We start from the raw sequence: 26280 nt of genomic DNA on the forward strand, positions 1-26280 counted from the left end.
CATCTTCTTACTCAAAAAGTTGAATCTTTATTAAGAAATGTTCATTAAAAATCCAAAAGCAGGACACAGGTTAAATAACCATGGTACACACAGGCATTTTTTAACCTGGGTCCTGCTTTTGGATTTTTAATGAAGATTTCTTAATAAAGATTCAACTTTTTAAGTGAGTGTGGCCGGAGTATCCGCTCCCTGCCTGACGCCCGGTACTCGGGTCTGAGTGACAAGTGAGGGCTCACCGTTCTCGTACTAAACGACTTCCTGCTCTGCCCACTAGGCGGAGGTGTGGGCGGCATCCCGCTGCAGACCGCTAATAAGTAGCGTTCTCCTCAAACCCAGCTCGCAGCTTCTCATTCTCAGCCACTCGTCAGATAGCCATCCGCTGTAAGAGGCACCATGTCGTACTACGGCCCCTTCTACAACCCGGTGAGTGCTGGCGGGAGCAGCAGTGCGCAGTCGTGTCCCTCAGTAGTGTGCGCTCCCTCTAGAATACAGCAGTGATGGTGGAGGGAGCGCGCGCACACACACTCTGGGGCTAGTTCAGGTCACGTGATGTTGGGACTGTTCCAGCTGACAGGACGTTTTCATGTACTTTCCCTCTCACCTCACGTCAGTGGGTCTGGCTCGGGCTCTGACCTCACCAGCAGGAAGGCTCATAGGATTTCTACCTACTAGGGCAGTGTCCTGTGACAATGTCAGGGATATAGACTATATACTATACTCCAGTGTAGTGGTCCTGTATACTGTCTGGGGTCTGCCGTACCCATCACCTCTATAGGCTCGTCTGCTCAGTGTTTAACACCTTAGTTCAGAGCCCCGTCCATGTTTGGCTGCTTGCCAGCGTCCTCAGGGGTCACTATGGTGGTTCACCATATGACATGGGTTCCTACTAGTGATGAGCGAGTATACTCGTTTCTTGAGATTTCTGCACATGCTCTGGTGGTCTCTGAGTATTTGGATGCGCTCGGAGATTTAGTTTCTGTTGCAGCAGCTGTATGATTTGCGGCTGCTACACAGCCTGAATACATGTGGGAATTCCCTAACAAAAAGGTAACCCCCACATATTCAGGCTGTCAAGTAGCTGCAAATCATGCAGCTGCGACGACAGAAACTATATCTCTGAGCACATCCAGATACTCATAGGACACCGGAGCATGCTCAGGAAAACCCGAGCAACGAGTAAACTCGCTCATCATTAGTTCCTAATCAGCAGAGACCAAAGGGTACCGCTCTGCCTTGGGCAGTAGGGTTTGCATGGTGTAAACTATTATTTTGGCTGTATAGAAGAGAAAAGCAGACTGCTCTACCCTACAGAGGCGTTCTGTAACAAACGAGTGCTGCACGGAGTCAATGAGCGACTACAGTCAGTTCTGTCAGTGGTGTACAGTGGAAGGTCAGACATAGCCATATTCCTCGCATGAGTGATCCTGGCCTGAGTCTCGCATGTTAATACCCGGCACTAGGATCGGAGCGTGCGGCCACATAGCAATACATGGAGCCTCCGCTCCTAACATGCGAGACTCAGCCGTCTTCCTCGCATGTGTGATCCCGGCCATACTGTTTAGATCCATCCCAGAAATATTAATTTCTGTTCACAATGGGGCAAGGATTGTGTGTATCATTGAAAGCATGTGCTGGATGTAAGGTGCCGTATGGCTGCACAGTGTCAGTACCTGTATTTATGAGCATAGTCAATGTAGGCCAAGCGGAGCGATTTTAGTTATTTGGCCGGGATCACACACAGCGAGATACGGCCGGGATCACACACAGCGAGATACGGCCGTGTCTCGCAGGTTAAAACCAAGCTCTGGCACCGGCAATGTGCTCCGGAGTGCCAGAGCTTGGTTAACCTGCGAGACTCGGCCGTATCTCGCTGTGTGTGATCCCGGTCTTTAAAGGGAATCTGTGTGGGAAGAAAAAAACAAAAACCTGCTATTAGTCTGCAGGTTAATGGCGTTCTGAAGATGTGCAGCTGCTGCACTGGAAGCCCAGCTATCAGGAGGAAATAAACTTGATGAGGTTTTGGTGCGTTTTTTATCGCTGCGTCTTTTTGCTGTGTTAAACACGCAGCATCTTCCAGTTACAGCAAAGTGGATGGGATTTATAGAAATCTCCTGCCCACTGTGCTTCTTGTATACGCTGTGTAAGCTAACCTGCGATGCGTTTTTCAAATCTGCAGCATGTCAGTTTCTCTTGCGGGTATGCAGAGTTTCCTGTACAAAATTTCCCCTTGGACTTAAGTGCAGAAATTGTGCAGGTAAAAATGCACATGCAGTTTTTAGTGAATCTTTGCAGTAAAAAAGCATGTAATCTGCACCTAAAGGATATCATTAAAGTTTTGTCAAGGCAACAAAGCAAAGCAGCTTTATTTACAGCATGACAAAAAAACGTGCAGAAATTCTGCAATATCAAAAAAAAAAAAAAACCACACCAAAAGCTCATTGTGGGAAAGTAGTCCTATTCCTCCTGACAGCATTGGGCTTTCTGTCGTGGAGATGCAGCTTCAGAACATTATTTATCTTCAGATCAACTGTATATCTGCAGGTTAGTAGCATTTTTTTTTTTTTTCCACATGAAAAGGTTACCACCATTCAGGTGTCGGCTGATGATTACTACACTCATCATCGTGCTCCTGGTCTCAATAATAGCAGCAAGTGCAGGCAATGCTGATGAGAGTATTCACCAGTCGGAGCTTCTGCAGAGTATGAAATATGTCAGTTAGATATACAATGAGTGTAGTGCATGTGTAATATACTGTACCTGTATTTAGCTAATAAATAAATGAGAAAAAATGGCGTGGTGTCCCTTTTTTATCTTTAGTACCCAGCTGAGGGAAAGCAGACAGCTGTGGGCTGGTGTTATCATTCTGGGAAGGGAACAATAAATATAGAACTGCCCAGGCTATTAATATCAGCTTACAGCTGTCTGCGTAGCCTTTACTTAAAAAAACTGAAAATTCCAAGGTCGTGAAGGGGTTACTTTACGACCTTGGGATTTTCCGTTTTCGTTTTTTTGCTCCCAGAGCCTTAACTTTTTTATTTTTCTGTCAATATGGCCATGTGAGGGCTTGCTTTTTTGCGGGACAAGTTGTACTTTTGAATGACCCCATTGGTTTTACTATTTGGTGTACTAGAAAACTGGGTGGGGGGGAATTCCACGTGCAGTGAAATTGCAAAAAGAGTGCAATTCCACAGTTATTTATTTTTTTTTTAACCATGTTCACTAAATGCTAAAACTGAACTGCCATTATGATTCTCCAGGTTATTATTGTTCGCAGAGTCCAAACATGTAGGAGTTCTATTTTGTGTGTTATAAACAAAAAATCCAAAATAAAAAAAAAAAATCCTCGAAGACTCGCAGCATCTCCATTTTTCGTGGTCTGGGTGAGGGCTTTTTTTTTTTTTTTTTTGCGTGCCCAACTGATGTTTTTATTGATACCATTTTGGGGTAGATCTGATGTGATGACCAAAGAAACTTAATTCTGGCATTTTGACTTTCTCCTTGCGCCATTTACCTATCAGATTAATTTATATGGAGTGTCTCTGAACGTCTCACTACCAAATGTATATATTTTTTTTTTTTTTTCTTTATTGTGAGTGGGGCAAAATGGGATGATTTTAACTTTGTGTGTGTGTATATGTATATATATATAATATATTTTTAAAACCTTTTTACAAATTTTACCTGCTTCAATAGTCTCCGCAGGAGACTTGAAGCTGCGATTTTTCTGATTGCTTGTGCTACACATAGCAGGGCAATTGGTAGCAGAAATGCTCATCTACTGTGAATGCCGGCCACGGGGCGGCGCTCATGACAGGTCAGCAGTGACAACCACTGGACTCTTCTGCAGACCCCAGGTTGTCATGTCAACCCATTGGTGTGCCATGATCATGTGACGGGGCATCGATGAGTGGCGCTAATGACGATCTTCTGGCGTGATCCTTTTAATTGCCTCTGTCAGAGATTGACAGCGTCACTTAATGTTAACAGCAGCGGGGGGATTGTGACTCCACCCGCATCTGTTAGGGGCACATGATAGCTGATCAGATTAGCTGTCATGTGCCTGAAAAAATTGAGGTTCAGCACCTCCAGAGTCTCCATCAAACAGCGGGTGGCCACTTATGACGTATTGATGGCATAGGTCGTGAAGGGAGTTACAAAGGGCGGATTCCCCCCAAAAAATGATGTGGGGTCCCCCTGATTTTTAATAACCATCAAAGGCTAACAGCTGCATGCTGATATTAATGGGCTAGGAAGGGGCCATGGATATTGGCCCTCTCACAGACTAGGAACACCAGTCCTCATCCACCCCAGAAATGGCACATCCATTAGATGTGCCAATTCTGGCACATAGCCTCGGCTCTTCCCACTTCCCCGTGGTGTGTTGGCAAGGGGGGGTAATGGTTCTGGGGTTGATGTCAGCTGTGTAATGTTCCCTAACCTCAAACCCCAAAGTTATTAATAAGAGGCATCTACAAAACACCCCCATTACTAACCACGTAGCCAAAAGTAATGCGCACTCACGTCCTTAAATTGTACAAAACAGTTCCCGACCCTCTTTTACCCATTTATTACCTTTAAAAAAAAATAAAATAAAGGTCCAAAGGGGTCCTCCGTAAATCTGTCCCACAACGATCCCAAACCTGCTACATCCAGTTGCAGTGCTGAGTGGTGACATCAGTAATGTGACTGCTCAGCACAGCAGCTGGAACACAATGACCGTATCGTGTGACTCCAGCTGCTGTGAAGAGCGCTGATGTCAGTAAGCTTATCACAGTTCACATAGCCGATGAACTGCGGTAACCTGACTGATGTCACTGCTCGCAAATTGTCTTTTAGATGCCTCCCCATTACACAGCTGACATCAATCACAAAATATTACCCTGCTTGCCAAAGCACAAGGGCAAACGGGAAGAGCCAGGCTAAGCACCAGAATTGGAGCAGCTACAGGCTTCTATCTTTAGGCTGCTGAGGGCCAGATATCCATGGACCTTCTCAGCCTGAGAATACCAGCCCACAGCTGTCTGCTTTACCTTGGCTTGTTATCTAAAATGGCACCACATGCCTTCCCCCCCCAATTATTTAGATAAATGAAAAACCGCCTGGTGGCCCTTATGTTTTTGATAATCAGTCAAGATAAACCGGACAGCTCTCTGGCAGTCCGCAGCTGTCAGTTTTACCTGCCCTTGTTATCAAAAATAGAGGAGTCCCAATGTCGTGTGTGGGGTTTTGTTTTTAACATATTATGCTGGCCAATCAGCCATGTCAAAACTTGGCATGGTTGTGATGGAGCCGGAAATGCCCACACCGTGCCATGGACCACGAACTTTACCATTTGGATTTGCCCATCCCTACTTTCTTAGATATTCCCTTATTCTTTTATGGGTAAAAAAGAATATTTATAATAACAAGCATTTTAACTCCTTTAAGAATCTCTTGATTCTGTAGATACATAGCTGTTTTGCTTCGCCTGCAAAACTATACAAGCCTCATGATCGGCCATGCGACTTTTGCGGGTGAACAGTTGATTCTACATCGAGGAGTTCAAAAACCGCAGCAGCTCAGGGGTACTGATGCTTTAAGTAAAGCACATCCACTGTGTGAATTCTGCCTTAAGCTGGGGTCACACTTGTGAGTGCAATGCGAGAAACTCATGTGAGTCTCTCGCATCAATACCGGCACTCGTAAATACATGCAGCCGCGCACTCGGAAATACATGCAGCCGCACACTCGGGACCGGAGTGTGCGGCTGCATATATTTTCGAGTGCCGGGTATTGAGGCGAGAGACTCGCATGAGTTTCTCGCATTGCACTCACAAGAGTGACCCCGGCCTTAAAGCGATCCTCCTTTCTGGCTCTGAAAAATCACTATATGTTTGAAAAGTCTAGTCATGTTACCTGGTACACTCCATTTGCCTCCTGCTGTCTCTTTTTGTTGAGACCGGTATGCTGGCTCCTCTGCATCAGATGGCTGCTTCATTGGCATGGGGAACTCAGTAATAAGTATCAGTCATGCCTTCAATACCTCTTCTGTAATGTGGAGGTGTGTTTTTAGAATTTCCCCTTATCCCTATACCTGCACACTTGCCATCTTGGATGCAGGAGGTCCGAAAGCCAGGTTTAGTGGCGGAGGCAAAAGGAGTTAAACAGAGGGTCCCAGGTAGGGTGACTATACAAAACAAATATATACAGTAGGCATGTTTCAGTGCCAGGATGGAGGGTCAGTATAATGTCCTGCAGGCAGGGCCGGTTTTAGACAAAGTGGGGCCTTGTACAAAAGTTTAAAGTGGGATCCCAAATGCTTACATATTGCACCATCACACAGAAACATTTCTGTTGTATTTACAAGTGCTAAGTTCAGGCCGCTAAACAAACACTATCGACAATATTGAAGTCGTTCAACACTTGTTTCCCGGTCTCATTAGGGTGTGTGCATACGTTCAGTAATTGGCAGCTCTTTGGCCGCAGCACATGTCCTCTGCGTCCAAAGCACTTCCAGCTATTGAACACAGGTGATTCCTCATGTGTTCATTGAACCATGCGGATTCAACGCTTCCAGTATATTGTATGGATGACATTTATGTTGCGGAGACTTGCGCCTCCGCAAGATAAATAGACGTGCTGCATGTTGTCTCCGTGGGTGAGCTGCGGGCATCTGTGCATCCATAGTGGGCATATACAGTAACATCTGGACGCTGCACAAGTACGCAACATCCAACCAGCATCGCTCACTGAACGGGTCCATGTGCACATAAACTTACTCCGGCTAAGGAAGAATGACTGGTACAGATAGTCCTCAATACAGTATAATGCAGGTCCTCTCAGAATATAATGCAGCCCCCACCACACACCGTATAATTCAGCATCTCCACAAACACACACGCAGTATAATGCAGACACACACCCCTCTTACCTCTCCTCCTAGTTCCCCCTGCTGCTCTGGCTTGAGGCCTCTGAAGAGCATCTCTACTCCGCTGCCGACACACTGAGTCAGAAGCAGAGGGGGAATGATGGGAGAGGAAGTGTCATCTGAAACTGTATAATGCCGATAAGTTGAATGTGGGGTGGGGGAGCGGGCCCCTCTTACTCAGTGGCCCTATAGCAGCTGTGACAGCACACCACTGGCTGGGGCCCCTGGAGGAGCGGGGCCCTCTAGCGGCTGCCTGGTCTGCCTGCTCCTAACGCTGGCTCTGCCTGCAGGGCTCTATTAGCCACGTACATGCATTGTTCTGACAGTGCAGGGGTACGGTATATTTTTGGTATCTTCAGTATCTGTTTCAGTCTGAAAGTATTCAGTGAAACACATACTTGATATTTGGTAAAATAGTTTTGCAGTTCTTACAAACTTCCTATAAGCATTTTTGCTAATTGTGCAAAATGTTTGTTCAGCTTTTTCTTGAAAGTCTAAAGCGACAATTGGTGATACATCAACACCCGTGGTCAAAGCACATGCCAAAATGTTAAATATTGATAAGTTTACCTTCATTTGTCTCCTGATCTCAGTAGAACATTAAGGGTATGTGCACACGCTGCGGTTTTGGCCCTGCAGAACTGCAGCAGTTCCGCAGACATGGTACTTTACCATGTTAGCCTATGGGTTTTCAAAACCGCAGTGCTCACGCTGCGGTTTTTTACCTGCGGAAAAGCTGCAGGTTTTTTTCTGCAGCATGTCAATTGTTTCTGCGGATTCTGCTGCGGTTTCGCACCTTTAACATAGTAGAGGTGTGAAACCGCAGGGCAAAACCGCAGGTCACTTTACCTGCGTTTCCGCGGGAAAAAACCCGCAGGTGAATCCGCAGCGTGTGCACTCACCCTTACAAGTAAGTCAGTTATGTTACTAAACCGGAGATTGCTGTAGTCAGATAAAGAACATTCTATGTTGTGATCACTTCTGTGAAAGCAGATTGGCATCGCTGCTGAGAACCCACCATTATAGTTTGAAAAGAGGACCAGTCACCAAGTTAGTGGACACTTTTTGTTTTATTTCCGCTGCTCCCAACTATGCATTTTTATTTTTTAAAATCTACTGTACGGTTCCAAAGATAGGTGCCTTTTTATTTATTGCTATTTTTATGGTCTTTTCAAGGGGACCTTGATCACAGAATTTCCTGGGTGTGTGCCTTTAGCTGCATTATTACTTTGTGCGCACCGCCCCATTGTAAAGACCATAAAAAGCAGTACTAAATGAAACGGCCCTTATCTCTGGAACCTTTTGAGTTTAAAAAAAAAAACAAATGGCACAAATAATATAATAAAGTGTATAAAATTTAACAACGCTTTTTCTAATCATCATGATGATGGATCACTGTCACAAAGCAAAATGATAAGTAAGTGGCTCGGTAAACAAACCATTGACATGTTGGGTCCGTGGCTGGGAAACTCTCCATATGCCAATCCCATTGAGAACCTGTGGCCAATCCTCAAAAAGCTGGGTGACCAACAAAAACAGAAGTGGTTATAAACTTCCAGCACTGATTAGACATTAATGGGTTGTCATCAGTCAGGATTTGGCTCAGAAGCGGACATCTGACTAAATGATCTAAAAACACTGAAGCAGGAAACTTTGTAGCAACCTAAGGCTATGTGCCCATGCTAGCGTTTTTAAACACTCAGGAAAAGGATCCCCTTCCCAGAAAACGCGTCTTTTTTTTCCGCGCGATTCTTGCGCGTTTGACGCGTTTTTTGACACGCGTTTTCTGGGAACATTGGGGATGGCTAAAAACGCTCAGCTATGCAGAAAATGAGCATGCTGCGTTTTTAGCCACTAAGCGATTCCTGAGCGGTTAAAAACGCATGCATTGGCACAAAAAGCCAAAAACGCATGCAAATGAATTAGAAGCATCTTGTAAGCATTTCTGCAGCGTCTGAGCCGGCACAAACGCTGCGGAAACTCTTACAAAAACACAACGTGGGCACACAGCCCTTAATGTGTCAGTCTCAAATGTGTCAGTCTCAAAACTCTTGGTCCCAATTGTACACTACACCCAAGTATATTGGGGTTTTCCCAATCATTATACGGAATACTACATGTGGGAGACTCCATTGTTCCCATAATACAACACTGTCTGACATGTGGACCTATATCAGATGGTGACAGGTCTTGGGGAGGGTTGTGTATTTATTTATTTTTTGCAACCTATTTCCACTTCCAGGGGTACACGGAGTGCTATGATTAGCCAACAATATTTGGTATCCAGCACAGGAAGACAGATCGCAGTCTGGGTATGTGATTCTGATGTATTTGAGGCAGCAGTGAGGGGTATGTGATGCTGTATACTCTGACGCAACCAACAGTGGGTAAACTTGGGGCACATTACATACAGTGGGTACAGAAAGTATTCTCTTGTAACCTTGGCCAGATCTGTGCCTTGCCACAATTCTGTCTCTGACCTTTTTGAATTTACCAAAAGGCTGCAATGAAACAGTGACAAATTCTAAAAGGGGTCTGAATACTTTCTGTACCCACCGTATATTACATGAGGCAGAACCAAGTAGTAGAAACAATGGGAAGTTTAGGGAGGAGTGGTAGGCTTGTAGGATATTGAAGTTGGTGTAAGGCAGCCAGGGTGGTAGTCGTGGCAATGGGCTGTACTTTTCCCACACCCTGGCGACCCACAGATAAAAAAAAACAAAAAAAAAAAACAACAATGTCCTTTCTGCTGCATGTGCCACAGCACACTTACAGGTCTGTCAGATTCCCCTCAGATGCTGTTGTGTCGGCTCCGCATCCATGAGCTCCACAAATCACTTCAGAGACTAGGTCTTTTTCCAACAGCTTAACTTTACAAGACAGCAGCTTATTCATCACACGGGCAGCACAATTCACACAGAGCCACGTATTCTGCACTTTGCCTGCCTTCCGGGCAGACTCCGTTCCTTCTGTACGCCCTCTCCTTTTCCATCCGGCATTCGCTGCCGTATCCCTAGTCAAACTCTGTTCTGTCCGTGTCTTCCTTTTACCTACCATCTGGGAATCCTCTTTGGACAGTCTGTGCCTTCCACGCCATCAGCTCCCTGTCAGCCCATCATCCGGTTCCAATTGGGGAAAGGTGATGGGAACACAGTCTCAGCTGTTCCCGCCACGATCTTGGACCCCAGATCCATCCTAAGGATGATCCTGTTGAGCTGGTGCCCGACTGCATAATTCTCCAGCCTGGGGCCCCTTCCTGCCGTAGCAGCTTTATCCCCACTGAATGCAACTGTCTGTTCCACTACTTCTCTCACGCCCAACCCTGGGCAAGGGTGCCCGGGCTTCCTTCTCCTACATCCCTTTGTCTTTGCCCTGCTCTGTGGCTCCTCCCAGCTGCTTAACCCCTGTGCTGCATGTTCCTTACCTATTCTATGATGCCCCTCTCTACTCTAACCCCTATGGTCCTTTACTATGTCCTAAGCTTAAGCACAATACATAACAAATGCACCACATTACAGTACATGACAATAACATTAGGGAACTGCACATTACATTAACACTGAGATGCCGCATGTAATCGTGCGAACAGCGTCCAGTGAGGAGGCACGTGAGGTTCCTCGCCACCTCCTTACATTGGGGCACTGTATATGGAGCACAAAGTAGTGGGAGGATGTGGGTGCACTATAGTACATGGAGTATGAGGTGGCAATGGGGAGAGTGAGTTGGCTAAGTGGCAGGCACTGCAGTTGTAAGATTTTTTTACTCTAATGACAATCAGGTATTGGGCTCCAGTAAAGTTCAGGATGGGACCAACGGAGGGGAAATTTTGATGGTTCACTACGCTGTGAATCCTGTTTATGCAACTTTCTGTGACATTATGGTCCTGTATAAGAACTATTTATTGTGCACAATAAATTCGTGTTCAGTGGTGATTTTGTATGTATTCTAATATTTATATTATACTAGACCTTGCTCTTTGTGGCTTACTAGATAAGAGTACTTGGATGTGTTTCATAATTGTGATCTTTTCTTTCCAGCCTGTTCCTTTTACCACACATTTTCACAGTGGCATCAAGGAAGGCACCGTGGTTATTGTCAATGGCTCTATCCCTCCTTCAGCTGACAGGTTTGTAGCAGTTTTAGTATATTGCATTCACAACAGACACCTCTAGCAGTGCTTCAATGATGAAATAAAGTCACTTGTGCGGCTATCTTCACATCCCGATACCTTGGTTTTGCCAGCCCGCAGTGTATATGAATATTCAGGCTTCAGCTGTCACAGGGAAAAGTGGCTGCTTGTTCTTACGAATAAATATGATGCAAGAATGGGCTAGGAATAAACAACATTATCATTTTTTAGCATCAAAAGTATATAGAAGGCAAACCCACCATGAATACACCAAAAAGGTGCAAATCTTGTCATGGTCTTTTCTGTTTATGATCCACTCCTAAGTGCAGAAGTGGAAAAACCCTTGTATGTCTAACAGAGTTGGACCTTTTCTGTGGCCCCCGGGGCAGATTCTCAGGGATTGCACTGCTTGGGCTGGCAGCCGCTTTTTGCCGGCACTTTATACCCCCACGCAGCATTCATTACTGAACACGGCGTGCACATGCATTGAAGGATTACATCCTGGCCAACGTGAGGACGTACTTTGTGTGTGTCATTAGTATGCTATGCACTTGTGTCCCACAGATGAAGAGAGCAGCCCTGCCCTCACCGGTGATGGCCTGTGCCTCGCAGCCCTCCCCAGTGATGGCTGTGCATGCAGCAGTTTCAGCATCTCAAAGAGTTGTCTTTTCTCCAGACCGACGCAAACCTAGAAAAGCAGTTATGAAAAGCAGCGCGCTCAATATCGCCTAAAATCAAAGCTGATACAGCATCACATTAGGGGTGAATGAATTATTTAGTAGGGTAATTTTCAAGTTGACAATTTTGTGTGGGCCCTGAATGATGGTAGAAATTTCAAAATGGCCCTTGACAGGAAAAAAGGTTCACCCCCCCCGTCTACCAAGTGTTCTGGCGACCTGTTGAGCAGCCATCATGCATTGGATACCCTGTTAACAAAAAATGCATTTAACACATTCACTTTATTTCTCCTTTAGGTTTGCCGTGAACTTTAAGTGTGGTCATGGTGACAATGATGATATTGCCTTCCATTTCAATCCACGTTTTGATCATAAGACTGTTGTTTGCAACACGATGCAGCATAAAAATTGGGAGACGGAAGAAGTTAAGAGCCAGTTGCCATTTTATCTGTGTCAACCATTTGAAATACGAATCCTTGTTACAAGCTGTGTCTACAAAGTATGTCTGCTTAAAGCGATGTTTGAGACAGGCAGGAAATGACTTAAGGATCATATTGAGTTTCTCCAGCTTTCTCTGTGCTATAAAATGTTTCTGTGTTTCAGGTTTCTGTGAACAGACATCACTTTTTGGAGTATTGTCACCGAATTCCTTTGCACAGGGTGAATCATTTGACTATAGGGGGCACTCTGTGTCTAACAAGTGTTGAGATACAACCACAAGGGGTATGTGACACTTTACTACCATGGTATCACAACTTGCAGGATAAGTTGCTTATTGCTGGTCTCCCACCATTGGGACCAGCAGTGATCATGAGAATGGGGACCCTGAGCATTCCATTGTATATTATTCACATCCCCTGGCGCAGCACTTATCTCAATTAGTCCTATAGACTTTTGATGGCGTGTCAGTGCACATGAAGCTCTGCTCCGATCAAATGGGAGACTCTGGATTCTCAAGTCTTGTGATTGGTGGGGTCAGAATGGTGCGATAATTTGTGATTGTGGCACAGGCACTCTTAATTAATATAACTTATATTTCATTATTTCTCATTAGAATTGTATGTTAATGGGGTATTAGCATTTTAAGTCATCTCATACCAATCAGGGTCTGACTATTGGGAACCCCAGCAATCCCCAAAAAAGGGTCTCTATTATATGAAGAAAGTCGAATACAGAGTTCAGCTATTTCCAGCAGTCCCACAAAAAAATAAATTAAGTCAGGAGCGGGTTTAAAATGCAGAAGGTGTTCAAATCTTTCCATTAGACTCATTCTGTTTATGCTCCTGTTACCTCTGCTGATAGAAGATACCGTATGCTCTTTTTGCTGCAGTTCAGCCTTTTTTTTTTTTTTTTTCCCCCCCAAACATTAGCAATTTTGAGTTGCATAGAATATATTTTTTTAATTGTTTGTTTTTTATTAAAAACCCTAAACACATTACAGTATATTGTTTGACAAAATTCTTCCACAATTGCTTGTAATGTCCCTATAGATGGCATACTTATATTATTCATGAAAGAATCCTTGTACATTATATGTTCCTTTTGTAGTGTGGAATTCCCCAACAACCATGTCCAGGTGGTCAAAATGTAAGTATCCCCATTAACAAAGTGGTTATTGGCAATAGAGATTAAGTATTGTACTATAAGTTCCGCCAATGGGACTTGTGCCAAATGCAGAGTTCTGTGGAATCATCCAACATGTCCAGGTTTAGTGCAAGAGTTCTGGATTGTCTGGAATTGCTATAATCGTGGGCAGGGTCCTCTCTCATCCTGTGCCAGTCGTGACTTGTATTGTTTAAGATTACTGTACTTGTATGTATTATGTATACCCCTCCTCACATGTAAAGCGCCACGGAATAAATGGCGCTATAATAATAAATCTGTGATTCTTTTGTTTTTTGTTCATTGCTGATCACTGAATGCAGAGATTGGCTGCTGACACATAAATCCCAACGTGTTGCATTATAGAACCAGAGCAGGAGCTGCATGAACCTAATGACTTGTACAGAAACAATCCAGGCTTGCATGTTATTCCAAATCTCTTTACTTGTAATTGGCCCTTCCCACAACCCAACATAATTGGTCAGAAAAATAAGGCAGTTAAAACAACTTAAAGAGGAACAGTCATTTTAACGGTTTTCATTGAGTAAAGATTTTTTTTTTTTCCCCCCATGATTTGAGTGTGAAAGATCAATCTAGGAGGAGAGGCCGATTTCCATGATTAAAATATTACAAAGTTATTTCATGTCTACTATTTATTTACTAAACACTTATTATGTGATTTGTCTTCATTCCTGATATAAGAAAAGCACCGTATTTTTCCGACCATAAGACGCACTTTTTCCCCCCAAAAGTGTGTGTGTGTGGGGGGGGGGGTGCGTCTTATGGTCGCAATATACCAACCTCCGGGGCTCTGCGGTGCGGTGGTGGCAGCGGGCGGGGCTCTGCGGTGCGGTGGCTCCGCCGGCATTTCCTCGCAGCCCGGAGGCCCCCGCACATCCCTTGCTGGCCGCAGCCATGTTGCGGTGGCCGCCGGGAACATGGACGCCGGTCCGGGGACGGCTCGTGCGGGTTCAGATCTCGTCCCGAGATCTCGCAGCTGCCCCAGCACAACCAACCTGCCCCAGCACAGAGCCACCACCGCACGAGCCTGGACCACTGAATGACCCCTGTGACTACTCCTCCACCTGTGCCGGATCCCTTCCCAGGTAAGCTGAATTCGGACTGTAAGGCCGGGGTCACACTAACCGACGCAAAATATGGTCAGTATTTTACATGCGTAATACGGATGACAGACCCCTAAACAGTGCTCCGTATGTCATCCGTAATCAAGGTGTGGTCGCGTATTTTGCGCATGTCAGCATCCGTATGTAATCCGTATGGCGAGATTTTCTGGCAGGCTTGCAAAATGGACGTATAATGGAGCCCTATGACAGTTTTAATAAAGAAATGAAAGAATATATATATTCTATGTGTCTATATCTATTCTTTCATTTCTTTATTAAAACTGTCAGTGTGATTTTACTGTATCGCGCACAGAATTGCCGGCTTTGCTAAAAGAAACCTGGTGCATATTTCTCGCAAGGCCGGGGTCACACTGGCGAGGAATACGGCCGAGTGAGAGGCGCTAAAAGCACGCATTAGACACGGACCAATGATTCTCTATGGGGTCCCTCGCACCAGCCGTATATTTCTCATCCGTATTCTACAGTCCGTGCCAATCGCAGCATGCTGCGATTGTCAGCGTACTACGGCCAATGCAAGTCTATGGGTGCGCAAAAAATACGGATTAAATACGGACCAGATGTGTGACTTGCGAGAAATACGCACCAGGTGTCTTTTAGCAAAGCCGGCAATTCAGTGCGCGATACAGTAAAATCACACTGACAGTTTTAATAAAGAAATGAAAGAATAGAGATTGAATGAATATATATATTCTCTATCTCTATTCTTTCATTTCTTTATTAAAACTGTCAGTGTGATTTTACTGTATCGCGCACTGAATTGCCGGCTTTGCTAAAAGACACCTGGTGCGTATTTCTCGCAAGTCACACATCTGGTCCGTATTTAATCCGTATTTTTTGCGCACCCATAGACTTGCATTGGCCGTAGTACGCTGACAATCGCAGCATGCTGCGATTGGCACGGACTGTAGAATACGGATGAGAAATACGGCTGGTGCGAGGGACCCCATAGAGAATCATTGGTCCGTGTCTAATGCGTGCTTTTAGCGCCTCTCACTTGGCCGTATTCCTCGCCAGTGTGACCCCGGCCTTGCGAGAAATATGCACCAGGTTTCTTTTAGCAAAGCCGGCAATTCTGTGCGCGATACAGTAAAATCACACTGACAGTTTTAATAAAGAAATGAAAGAATAGATATATACACACATATATGTGTATATATCTATTCTTTCATTTCTTTATTAAAACTGTCATAGGGCTCCATTATATGCCCATTTTGCAAGCCTGCCAGAAAATCTCGCCATACGGATGCTGACATGCGCAAAATACGCGACCACACCTTGATTACGGATGACATACGGAGCACTGTTTAGGGGTCTGTCATCCGTATTACGCATGTAAAATACTGACCGTATTTTGCGTTGGTTAGTGTGACCCCGGCCTTAGACGGACCCCCATTTGACACATTATTTTTTTTCCCTATTTTCCTTCTGAAAATTGGGGTGTGTCTTATGGTTCGGTGCGTCTTATAGTCCAAAAAATATGGTATTTAATTGGCTTCCAAACCTTGTTTTTCCCCAGTGTATTACTTACCTTTTAGCTGCATTGGTAACAGAACATACTTATTTGGAGTACTGATGCTGGCAGTGAAAGGTTCAGCACTTGTCACCTCCTCGGAGTGTTCTACCCATCACAACAGTCTCTTGCAGCAGGCATATCCCCAGTGTAGTGAACTCTTAAGCCCCCTTCTCACATAGCGAGATCGCTAGAGATATCGCTAAATCGTCACCGATATTGTGACGCAGCAGTGATATCGCTATTGATCTCACTACATGTGACACCTGCGACCGGCTCCCCCGCTGGATATCGGTGATCGTGCTCGAACGTCCTGGGCCATTTTCTCCTCGTTGGCATCCCGCTGGCCCCGACTAGTGACGCATGGACGCAGGCGGAAGTAGTCATCGCTGCGGTGTGACAGGTAAGAACGACTGCCGATGGATCGCTTATCGCTACTGCATCGCTGTGAGGTCTGCCTGTGTGGCAGCTCACTAGCGACCATTTAGCGATGCACCAGCGATCCTGACCAGTTCGTATCGTTGTCGGGATCGCTGGTGCATTGCTAAATGTAACGGGACCCTTATACTCCAGTAAGATAAATAATGCCCAAAATATGTGTCAGTCAATAAACTCTCACTGACACCTGTATACTGTAATGGAAGACTTGTATTGGCATTCTGAATGTGCAATATCGCTATTGGAGGGGGAGAGGACATGGTGAGAACAGGTGGTTTCTGAAAGTATATCCAATGCACTATAATCGGGGCAGTGAGGGTCTGTCAAGCAAGTTGCAGGAGACTGTTCTAAGCAGAATACTCCGAAAAGAGTGCCAATGCTGACCCTTTCACTGCCAACAGTACTCCAAATGAGAATGTTATGCCATTAAAGCATCTGAAGGCAGGTAAGCAGACTACAGAAATTTATTTTTTTGTTTCTTTTACAGGAATGATGATAAATATCCTATTCTAGTGAATTTACAAAGATTCATATCTTTCCAGGCTGGACAAAATTATTGAAAAAAAAAAGTTACTCTATAATGTACTGTTAATACCAGATGTGATCATCTAATCCTAAATCTGTGCAATCCCTAGCAGGAATACTGGTAGAATACACAGCTACACCCTTGGGATTTAAACTTTATTGTGGCACACTACAAATGAGTATTACCTTGCACCCCCTAATATTTTCACAAGGTGACAAAGGGGCCCCAGAGTTGTGCCTATTGCACAAGCCAGTGGGCTCACTAATGGTATGCCCTCTACTGGTGCTGGCATATGTTACCAAGCAGAAGCACAATATACTGGCTTACATATATATGTGTGCAAGTTTATTGCAATCAAAGCTGTTAAAAAAAAAAAAAAAAACCTATATAAACATATTGTACTATTCCCCCACATATCTATGCCCATAACACGAAGGCTACTTTCACACTTGCGTTCTTTAGCGCTGCGCTTCGTGCGCAATAGAAGCGCATGCAAAAAACGCATCATGCATTTTGCGCTTTTTAGGCGCATGCGTTTTAACCAGTTTATAGCCATGTTAACTCTTAAAACACATGCGATTTTTAAACGCAGGCGTGCGCATGGACATGCGTTCCCATAGACTGTAATGTGTTATTTTTGCGCATTCCATGCGCTAGAGTGCGCATGCGTTTGTTTTTTTTTTTAATCAAACTATGCAACAGGTTGCATCGGGCGGGCTTGGGCGCACACTGCAAAAAACACATGTGCACGAAAACGCATACAAACGCTAGACCATGCTCCCTCCATGTTAAACATAGGTGCGCATGGACGCACACAATGCGCTGCGCTAAACGCAAATGTGAAACCAGCCTAACACTATGAAGATATTGCCTTCTTTAAGGTCATTGATGGACAATGAAAAAATAGTATTTCATTTTCTACTAAATTATAGCATATAATGTATCCCGAATGGTACATGGACAAGCCTAGCATTACAAAAAACCTAGACCATCAATTATAGGTGTCTTTATTCTAGAATGCTGAGAAAAATGGGAATATTTTGTGTAGTCTTAAATCCCTGCTTATGAATACTAAAAAGCGTTATCTTATTTGCAAAAACGAACTGTAAGGCTGTGTTCACTAAAACCAAGGACAACATCTGCAAGGAGTTTGTATGTTCTCCCCGTGTTTGCGTGGGTTTCCTCCGGGTACTCCGGTTTCCTCCCACATTCTAAAGACATACTAATAGGGAATTTAGATTGTGAGCCCCATCGGGGACAGTGATGATAATGTGTTATGTGCAAACTGTAAAGCGCTGCGGAATATGTTAGCGCTATATAAAAATAAAGATTATTATTATTATTATTTTTTATGCAAATTTCTAGCTGCCTTCTACAGTACCAGCAAAAGCTAAGAGATTAAAAAGTCTCATGCATATTCTTCTGTCTTTTCCTGACTGAATTTGAGAAATCTGAGTTTTCTGATGTCAATGAGAAAGTGAAAAAAAAAAAAAACACTTGTGCAGCATTTTTGGTGTATAAAAAATACCGTATTTTGCGGACTATGAGACGCACCCCAAATTTTTGGGAGGAAAACTTTTAATAAAACGATGGTGCATCTTGTAGTCCAATTTTACAGTAGCTTATAGGAGTGGGGAAGGTTGGCTGCAGTGGAGCAGGGTCACAGGAGGCAGCGTCGCTGCTGCAGGCCCCGGGTTGCCCCGAGGAGGGTGTGTATGGCGGTGAAAGGCTGCGGAGTGCCTCGGGATTTCACAGTATGTCGGCCGAGTATCCGCACATCCCACTTTCACTGCAGTGGACTTCAGGAAGGAGGAGTCGCTTGCGCAGATCGAGATCTTGGAAGACGAGATCTCCATCTGCGCATACGCCGCATCCGGCAGCAGTTTTCCTGAAGTCCCCATCTGTGGGGACTGTGTACCAACATTTTATTTAAAGCCCGGGGCCCGCCGTGGCATCGCACCCCCCACAAACACCCCACTGGTGAGCTATATTCGGATTAGAAGACTCGCCTCAATTTTCTGCACTATTTTTTTTTTTTTTTTTTTTTTAAATGTCTTATAATCCACAAAATACGGTAACTTTTTATTAAACGTAATGTAGACAAGTGACACATGAAATCTACACCAAAAAATAACTGCAAAAAAAAAAAAATGCCGCAAAGCATTCATTTTTACTACTAAGAACAAGTTTTGGCTGCAGGAAAAAACTAATACAGAAAAATTGTGAACACAGCCTAATAATAATGCAAGCCAATATACTTACTTTTCTCTGCTTTCAGCCTGCGTATCCTCCACAGCTACCTGGTGCTGGATGTAATGTAAGCCATGAGCTGAGGACTCTTATTGTTTTTCAGTTAATTAAAAAAAAACCAATGCCTGCCTTTTCTGCAGTGTGTGTGTGTTTTTTTTTTTTTTTTTGTTTTTTTTTTCTTTTATTTATTGAATATAGTAAGGGATGTATATTATTCCATATGTTGTTTTTTTTTTTTTGGAAATCAAGGAGATGCAATTATTAACAGAGTTTATGCCACTTTCAATATTAGATACGTCTTTAATTATTTTTTTATTTATTTTTTTAGTGTAGTTAAAATAATGACCAGTATATTTCTCAGGGGGGAAAAAAACAGATGTGTGTTGTTTTTTTTTTTTTCCTTTTGTCCGTTTTTTTATTTCCTAGATTTTACAATCGTGTTTCTTTTACAGCCACCTCCCTGTAATCCTGGCGTGTGTCCACCACCACATTATGTAAGTAAGCAAAGTAGAGCTGTATATTCATAGCTGCGAGTATAGTGGGCCTGCCCAGTTTTATAGACATTTGTATTTAACATGAAATAAAAATTCTGTACATGGAGAGAGTGGTCAGTCAGCTGGAGCACGGAGGGGAGAATCCTGCTAGGGACTAGTCAGATCTCTGGCCTTAAGTCCCATTCCGACTTCTCATGCTGCAGCGTTTCAGAATAAAATCTACCTGGCAGTAATCTCCCATCCAGGCTCTGATTTTGTCATGGTTAGGACATGGTTAATGTCCTGTTCTCACAGGTTTAACTTTTGCTGGCCTCTCTTTGGATCTGGGAGGGGTAATTATACTCACTCCAGACTAGCATTCTCTGTCAGCTATACTGTTATTCTGGCTGTGTGTCTGACTTACCCCCCCCCCCCGGTGTGCGTGTATTCTGCATTGCTTGTTTGATTCCCATGTATGACCCGGCCTGTTCCCTCACTCTGTACTCTATCTCTCATTTTGGTACTATTGTCTTTTCTGGTTCTGACCTCCAGGCTTGGCTATTGTTACTCCGTTGCAGTTTGTCCCTATTGTACCGTCCATTGCCCGTTCTGGTTTTCTGATCTATTGCTACGTTCTGACTATTCGCTTTGTCTAACCCTTTGGTACTGTCCTGCTATCTCGTGCTTTGACCCAGCTCGATCTGGTTTCTGTCTGTCTATGCCCCTTGGTAACATCGTCCTGTAGTTACCTTTCTAGGAGTTCCCTGCAGCTCCTAGCTCTGTGGAGCTTAGGCCACGCCCCCAGCATTCATGTGCTTCCGGTCCTGGAGCATGCATCGTCACCGCTGCTGCCCGCTCCACAGGTATCATTGAGCACTGTTTTTGTACTCGGGACACGTGCACTGGCTCAGTGAGCAAGTGCAGTGCTGTGTTCCTGACAGACTTATGCTGCCAGTGGTTCTGGCAGCATGAATTTACTAACAGATTCTGCTTAAAATAAGTCATTTTGCCGTACACAAGCTCTTAAACTGCTGCATCAGTGAGGAACAATACAGTAATATCATACTTGGAATGTGGGGGAAAAAAGTGAAAAGAACACTCCTATCGGTAGTAGTAGCAGCAGCCGCCACCTCCAATTACAAATGTTGCATAGTTCTTCTAATTAGCAGTGCCACTTACCACAAGTACAGGCCATTGCAGTAGCTTAGATATCCATGATTGCTGCCACAAACCACTGTCACTATATGAATTGTTGTAACCACGGATACTTGATCTACTGCAATGCCTTGCACATGGGGTAAGCGACATAGCTAAACAGAAGCACTATACTAAATTTCTAATTGGAGGTATTTGCTAATATTTATTATTACTACATAATAGGACAAGATCTTGGAGATGGGAATACCATAAAAAAAAAAAGCCAGCGCTGCTTGTGGTTAAAACGCATAACATGAGGTGCATATGCACATATTAGCATCTAACTGTATTCAAAATGAGACATTTGGCAAGATATTGATCAATAAATTGAGCCACCCCGCCGCGCGAAAGGCAATCTCATGTGGGGGGTCCTACTCTACATTTTTATTATTCACTGTGCCATTACGGCCTCCTAAATATTTTAAAAGCAAGACCATATCAAATGCAATCCGTACCTGAAGCGTATCTGCATCACTCCCGTGCAGCCAGATGAAGCAAGTGCAGATAAAGGCCAACCAGGTGTGAACATAGACATCTCAGGTTTGACCTCCACACGTTGCCTGACCAGCAAACACAGATGAAGGGCGATGCAGGCTCAGACACAGGTGCACAAATTAAATAAAGCCTGGGGAAGGGCGGGGCTACTGTGTGTGTGCACAGCAGCCTAGATCCATCACAATGAACACAGCAAAAATGGCGAACATAACCCAGCGCGCACTGCAACAGTGGTGGTCAACCACAAACCAATATGCAATAAAAAATATTTAGGAGGCCGTAATGGCACAGTGAATAATAAAAATGTAGAGTAGGCCCCCCCCCCTCACATGAGATTGCCTTGGCGCGGCGGGGTGGCTCAATTTATTGATCAATATTCTGCCAAATGTCTCATTTTGAATACAGCTAGATGTTAATATGTGCATATGCACCTCATGTTATGCGTTCTAACCACAAGCAGCGCTGGCTTCTTTTTTTATTGCAGATGGGAATACCCCTTTAATGATCCACACAGTTAATGCAGTATGTATTTTTGTTTCAATAAATGGGTGACATAATACAGTAATAGGGCATTGGAGGACGTACCAAGCTTAGCATTGCTTTCTTTTCTGTTCATACAGGCAATCCCATTCCAAACTAACATCCATGGAGGCCTGTTTCCTTGCAAGGTGATTGTCATCAGAGGAGCTGTTGCTGCACACCACCCACAAAGGTATTTACATCCTACTATTCAGCACCAAGGTGTTTTACAGCATTGCCATCCCAGACGTCGGTGTTGTAATAAAATTGTTTTTCCATTGCTAAATTGTTGGTATTATTGTAACTTCACTGTTTAATCTGTTACTCTTTAGCGGCATCACATGGGCATCCTGTGTGGTAACACTCTAGTCAGTTTGGATCTTTGTTCTTGTGCCATCTCCTTATCTACCTCAGAATTATCTTAAGGGGTTGTCCAGTTTCTAATATTGTCCACAAATGGAGCTCTTGCCCTTCTTGACTGGCTGCAGCCGATCTACAAAGACTAGATCAGTTGTGGAGTGGAATAGCTGGTCCCAGGGAGGGTGACTAAGGGTACCGTTACACCTAGCGACTCACCAGCGATCCCAACCAGCGACATGACGCAGTCAGGATCGCTGGTGCATCGCTAGGTGGTCGCTAGTGAGCTGCCACACAGACAGATCTCACCAGCGACATCACTGGGGACGGGGGTCGCTACTTACCTGTCAGACGAGGCGATACTGACGTCCTCCTGCCCGCGTCGCTCGTCGTCACAGCAGGAAGTGGCCGACAAGAAATGGTCTAGGAGCTTCTCGCGCGACCAGCAGCGGGGGAGCCGATCGGAGGTAAGTATCACATGCAGCAATATCGCTAGCAATATCGCTGCAACGTCACAAAATCGGTGACTTTACAGCGATATCGCAGTGTGTAATGGGGGCTTAAGAGTTCAGTTTATTTTTAAGTCTGCAAGTTTATTGGCTGAAATAACCGAAATGGGATTACCACTTTTTTCCTCCCTGTTCGCTGTTAATCTTTTTATGTCTTCCTCAGTGGCAAAACTACAGTCCGATGGGCCCTGGTGCAAAATTTGGACCTGGGTGCCTACCTGCATGTTGTTCAGATGTATGGGCTCTTGTAGGGTTCTAGATCCTATAACGACATATATGTTTGCTCCCCATGTACTGATGTCTGCCATCTTGTGCCTAATCCTGTAATAATGTCACCTTGCTGGTATAATGTCCGCTGTTTTCCTGCTCATTTTCCAACATCAATTAAAAAAAAAAAAAATCCTTTTTTACCTTCCTCCAGTCCCACGATGCACAGTATCCTCTTCCACAGCCTGCGCTGAGGCAGGCAGCTGATATCGGCTTACCTGTCACGGGTGCCGCATGCTGTCACTGCCATGCACTCCACCATGGTAGGCATGTCGATGTTGGCTGGTCTCTGCACTGCAATACATTTCAGCTGAATCTGCGTTTTTTGATGCACAGGTAACTAAAATAGGGGCTGGCATCGAATGGTCCCCTTCCTGCAAGGGCCTGTTTGCTGTCAAAGCATCTGTGACTGAAATTGTTATTCCCTTGGTCTTCCTAGTGAAGATCATCAATGGGCCAGCTCATTAACTTGTCGCCAATTAGCTCTGCTTGCACCTTTCCACATCAGCTGACATTCCTCTCACGAGTTAGCCCATCAATAGAGAGCAAGTATTGTTAGGCTGGTTTCACATTAGCGCTTTTTAAGCGCACGCACGGCCGGGGGTAGCTCCGCCCCCGAGCCGGCTCTCTGTCCGGCGTGCCCGCCCCTTGCTTGTAGCGCCGCCTCCTAGCGCACAGCGGCCCCTGCGATCGGCGCACCCTATCTTTAGCATAGGATGCGCAGGCCGTGCGCTAGTTGCGCTTTGACCTGCGCTGCGCACTTTTGACGGTGCGCCGTGCGCGCCAAAATCCGGAAAGTTTGATTTTGGCGCGCACGGCGCACCGTCAAAAGTGCGCAGCGCCGGTCAAAGCGCAACTAGCGCACGATCTGCGCACCCTATGCTAAAGATAGGGTGCGCCGATCGCAGGGGCCGCTGTGTGCTAGGAGGCGGCGCTACAAGCAAGGGGCGGGCACGCCGGGCAGAGAGCCAGCTCGGGGGCGGAGCTACCCCTGGCCGTGCGTGCGCTTAAAAAGCGCTAATGTGAAACCAGCCTTATTTGGCTCTTTAACTTTTTTTTGCAACTGCTTCTTGAGGGAACATGCATATAATACACATACATATGCAGTGCTCAGCACAAATGAGTAAGATTTTAATCAAGATCTCTCTGAACACCAGGACAGTTTCAAGACTGAGTTCTGCAGAACTTTTTTTTTTTTTTAACAAATAACATGAAAATAAAATTAATATAACTTTTCATTACAAAAACTTCAGTTGTACTTATATTATTTGATGCAGAAATGAATACACCACAAACCAAAAACTACATGTAATATTTTGTAAAACCTTCATGATTTTTAAGGATAGCACCAAGTGTTCTAGACATGGAATGAACAAGTTGGTGACACATTGCAACATCAATCTTTTTCTATTGTTCAAGACGGATCTCTTTTTGGAGCCTGGATGCTGGATGAAAAGTGATGTTCAACTTGTCTCTTCAGCGTTCCCCCATAGGCTTTTCCATTGGGTTCAGATCAGGAGACATACTTGGACAGTGAATCACTCTCAGAAATGCAACAGATGTGTTTTTGGATCATTGTGATATTCGAAAGATGCATGTTTACCAAGGGCACGGGAGTGATGGTGGCATCTTCTATAGCGTGCTCTTCTATAGTAAAAGAGAAATCTGTGAAATCACGAAACATCAATGAAATCGATATATATTTATAGATCTGTGTATCCAATGATTCATATATACTGTATCTTCTATATCCAGAAATTTCGCATTTAAGAATATGGCTATTATACATCTCCCTTCTAAAAGAGCTTGTATACAAAGTATGTGTGGAATCATTGTATTCAAATAATTTTCTAATCAACAGATTTCATATCGACCTGACTTTTTGTGGAGGAATTGCCTTTCATTTTAATCCAAGATTTAATGAAAACACTATAGTCAGAAACAGTAGGCTGAATAACTGTTGGGGAAAAGAAGAACGGGATTTGCATTGCGGAGGATTGTGTTTTGCACCCGGGCAGAGCTTTGTGGTAAGTGGAGGCAGAGATGGATAAATGTGCAGAAGTGTTATTACATGATTCTCATTTTATTAAACTAGATGGCTGCTTTAACATGGATATACATTTATGAAAAGAACATGCATGGGAGCCTATAGATTGATGTACTTTGTGGATTACTCTTGACACATCCCTCTGACATGAAAAAACGAGAGATGATCATAGCCTAAGAGAAAATCCTCTTATAGTGAAGATCAATTAGATATTTTGTCTTGGTATAATCGTTTTTCCTGATGTTAATATAGCTTAAGAGGAGCCGTCGCCACTCCTGACTTGTCTGATTTAGGATATGGCATTATTTTTTTTTTTTTTTTTTTTTTTTTTTTTTTTTTTTTTTTTAGGCCCTCCAAATACGTCAATTAAATCATTTTCAAATTTTAAAGTGTCCATTTTTTTTTTTTTTTTTTTTTTTTTTTTTTTTTTTTTCTTTTACAGATTGAAATAATTTGTGAACACCATAATTTTAGAGTGAACGTGAATGGGAATCATGTGTGCAACTTCAATCATCGTGTGCCAAATCTCCAACAAATTAACTCCCTGGAAGTTGATGGCGATGTTGTACTACAGCATGTTCAGGTTTAGATTCGTTCACCATTGTGCCCACTGCAGTTACTGATTTCCCAGTTTCTCACTTTCTTACATTTATATACTTGCCATGTTTTGAGTAACAAAGAAAAACATTGGGACATATTTATCAATTTTTATACTGTCACACGTTAGACCATGTCACTTTTCAGCACAGTTGCGTTCCTTTGTCAGACAAGATGCAGAAAGTGTTTAAAATATGTTACATAAGAAATGTGGTGCAAGTCTTGAGATGCCTAGCTTGATAATTATGCCATAATATGTATAGTATATAATGCTTTTATATGAAGGAATACATGCATAATAAAAAAAAATATGTCTTGAACCTAACAGTTGAATTAAATTAAAAATAACTAATTTCAATTGTGCTGAGCTTTTTTCTGAAAATAGTTTCTTGGAAACTACGAAAGACTGTTGTAGCCAGTGCTGTGGAATCGGTAAGCCAAACCTCCGACTCGTCAATTTCCCTGACTCCGACCCCACAGCATTGGTCACTACTGAGCATGTACAGTACATAAAGTGCAGCACAGAATCATCTTACCTCTGATTCCACAGCACTGGTCACTACTGAGCATGTACATAAAGTGCAGCACAGATTCATTTCACCTCTGACCCCATAGCACTGGTTACTACTGAGCAT

At 44.0% G+C, this 26280-nt stretch overlaps 1 protein-coding gene across 2 annotated transcripts; it reads left to right on the forward strand.

Moving 5' to 3' along the window:
- Positions 1 to 267: 267 nt before the first annotated feature.
- Positions 268 to 25997, forward strand: LOC141100968 (galectin-9-like). Of its 2 annotated transcripts, XM_073589734.1 has the most exons (10): positions 268 to 423; positions 10945 to 11033; positions 12011 to 12212; positions 12317 to 12436; positions 13262 to 13300; positions 19213 to 19251; positions 19637 to 19678; positions 21970 to 22061; positions 24863 to 25028; positions 25491 to 25997. In XM_073589734.1, exons 1-10 carry the CDS (start codon positions 394 to 396, stop codon positions 25635 to 25637), a joined length of 966 nt encoding a protein of 321 aa, XP_073445835.1. In that variant the 5' UTR covers positions 268 to 393; the 3' UTR covers positions 25638 to 25997. The 2 variants fall into 2 exon arrangements, with proteins under 2 accessions (XP_073445835.1, XP_073445836.1); XM_073589735.1 differs by lacking the exon at positions 19213 to 19251.
- Positions 25998 to 26280: the final 283 nt, after the last annotated feature.

Source organism: Dendrobates tinctorius, unplaced genomic scaffold (genome assembly GCF_039654945.1).
Source record: "Dendrobates tinctorius isolate UK_male_01 unplaced genomic scaffold, ASM3965494v1 ptg000112l, whole genome shotgun sequence".
Classification (NCBI taxonomy): Eukaryota; Metazoa; Chordata; class Amphibia; order Anura; family Dendrobatidae; genus Dendrobates; species Dendrobates tinctorius.

Bases quoted from the DNA above. Each gene is read 5' to 3' on its own strand.
- LOC141100968 (XM_073589734.1), top strand. From the start codon at position 394: ATGTCGTACTACGGCCCCTTCTACAACCCG. The intron at 13,301-19,212 runs GTAAGTATCCCC...CTCTGCTTTCAG, and splicing joins CATGTCCAGGTGGTCAAAAT to CCTGCGTATCCTCCACAGCT. The intron at 25,029-25,490 runs GTAAGTGGAGGC...TTTCTTTTACAG, and splicing joins CACCCGGGCAGAGCTTTGTG to ATTGAAATAATTTGTGAACA.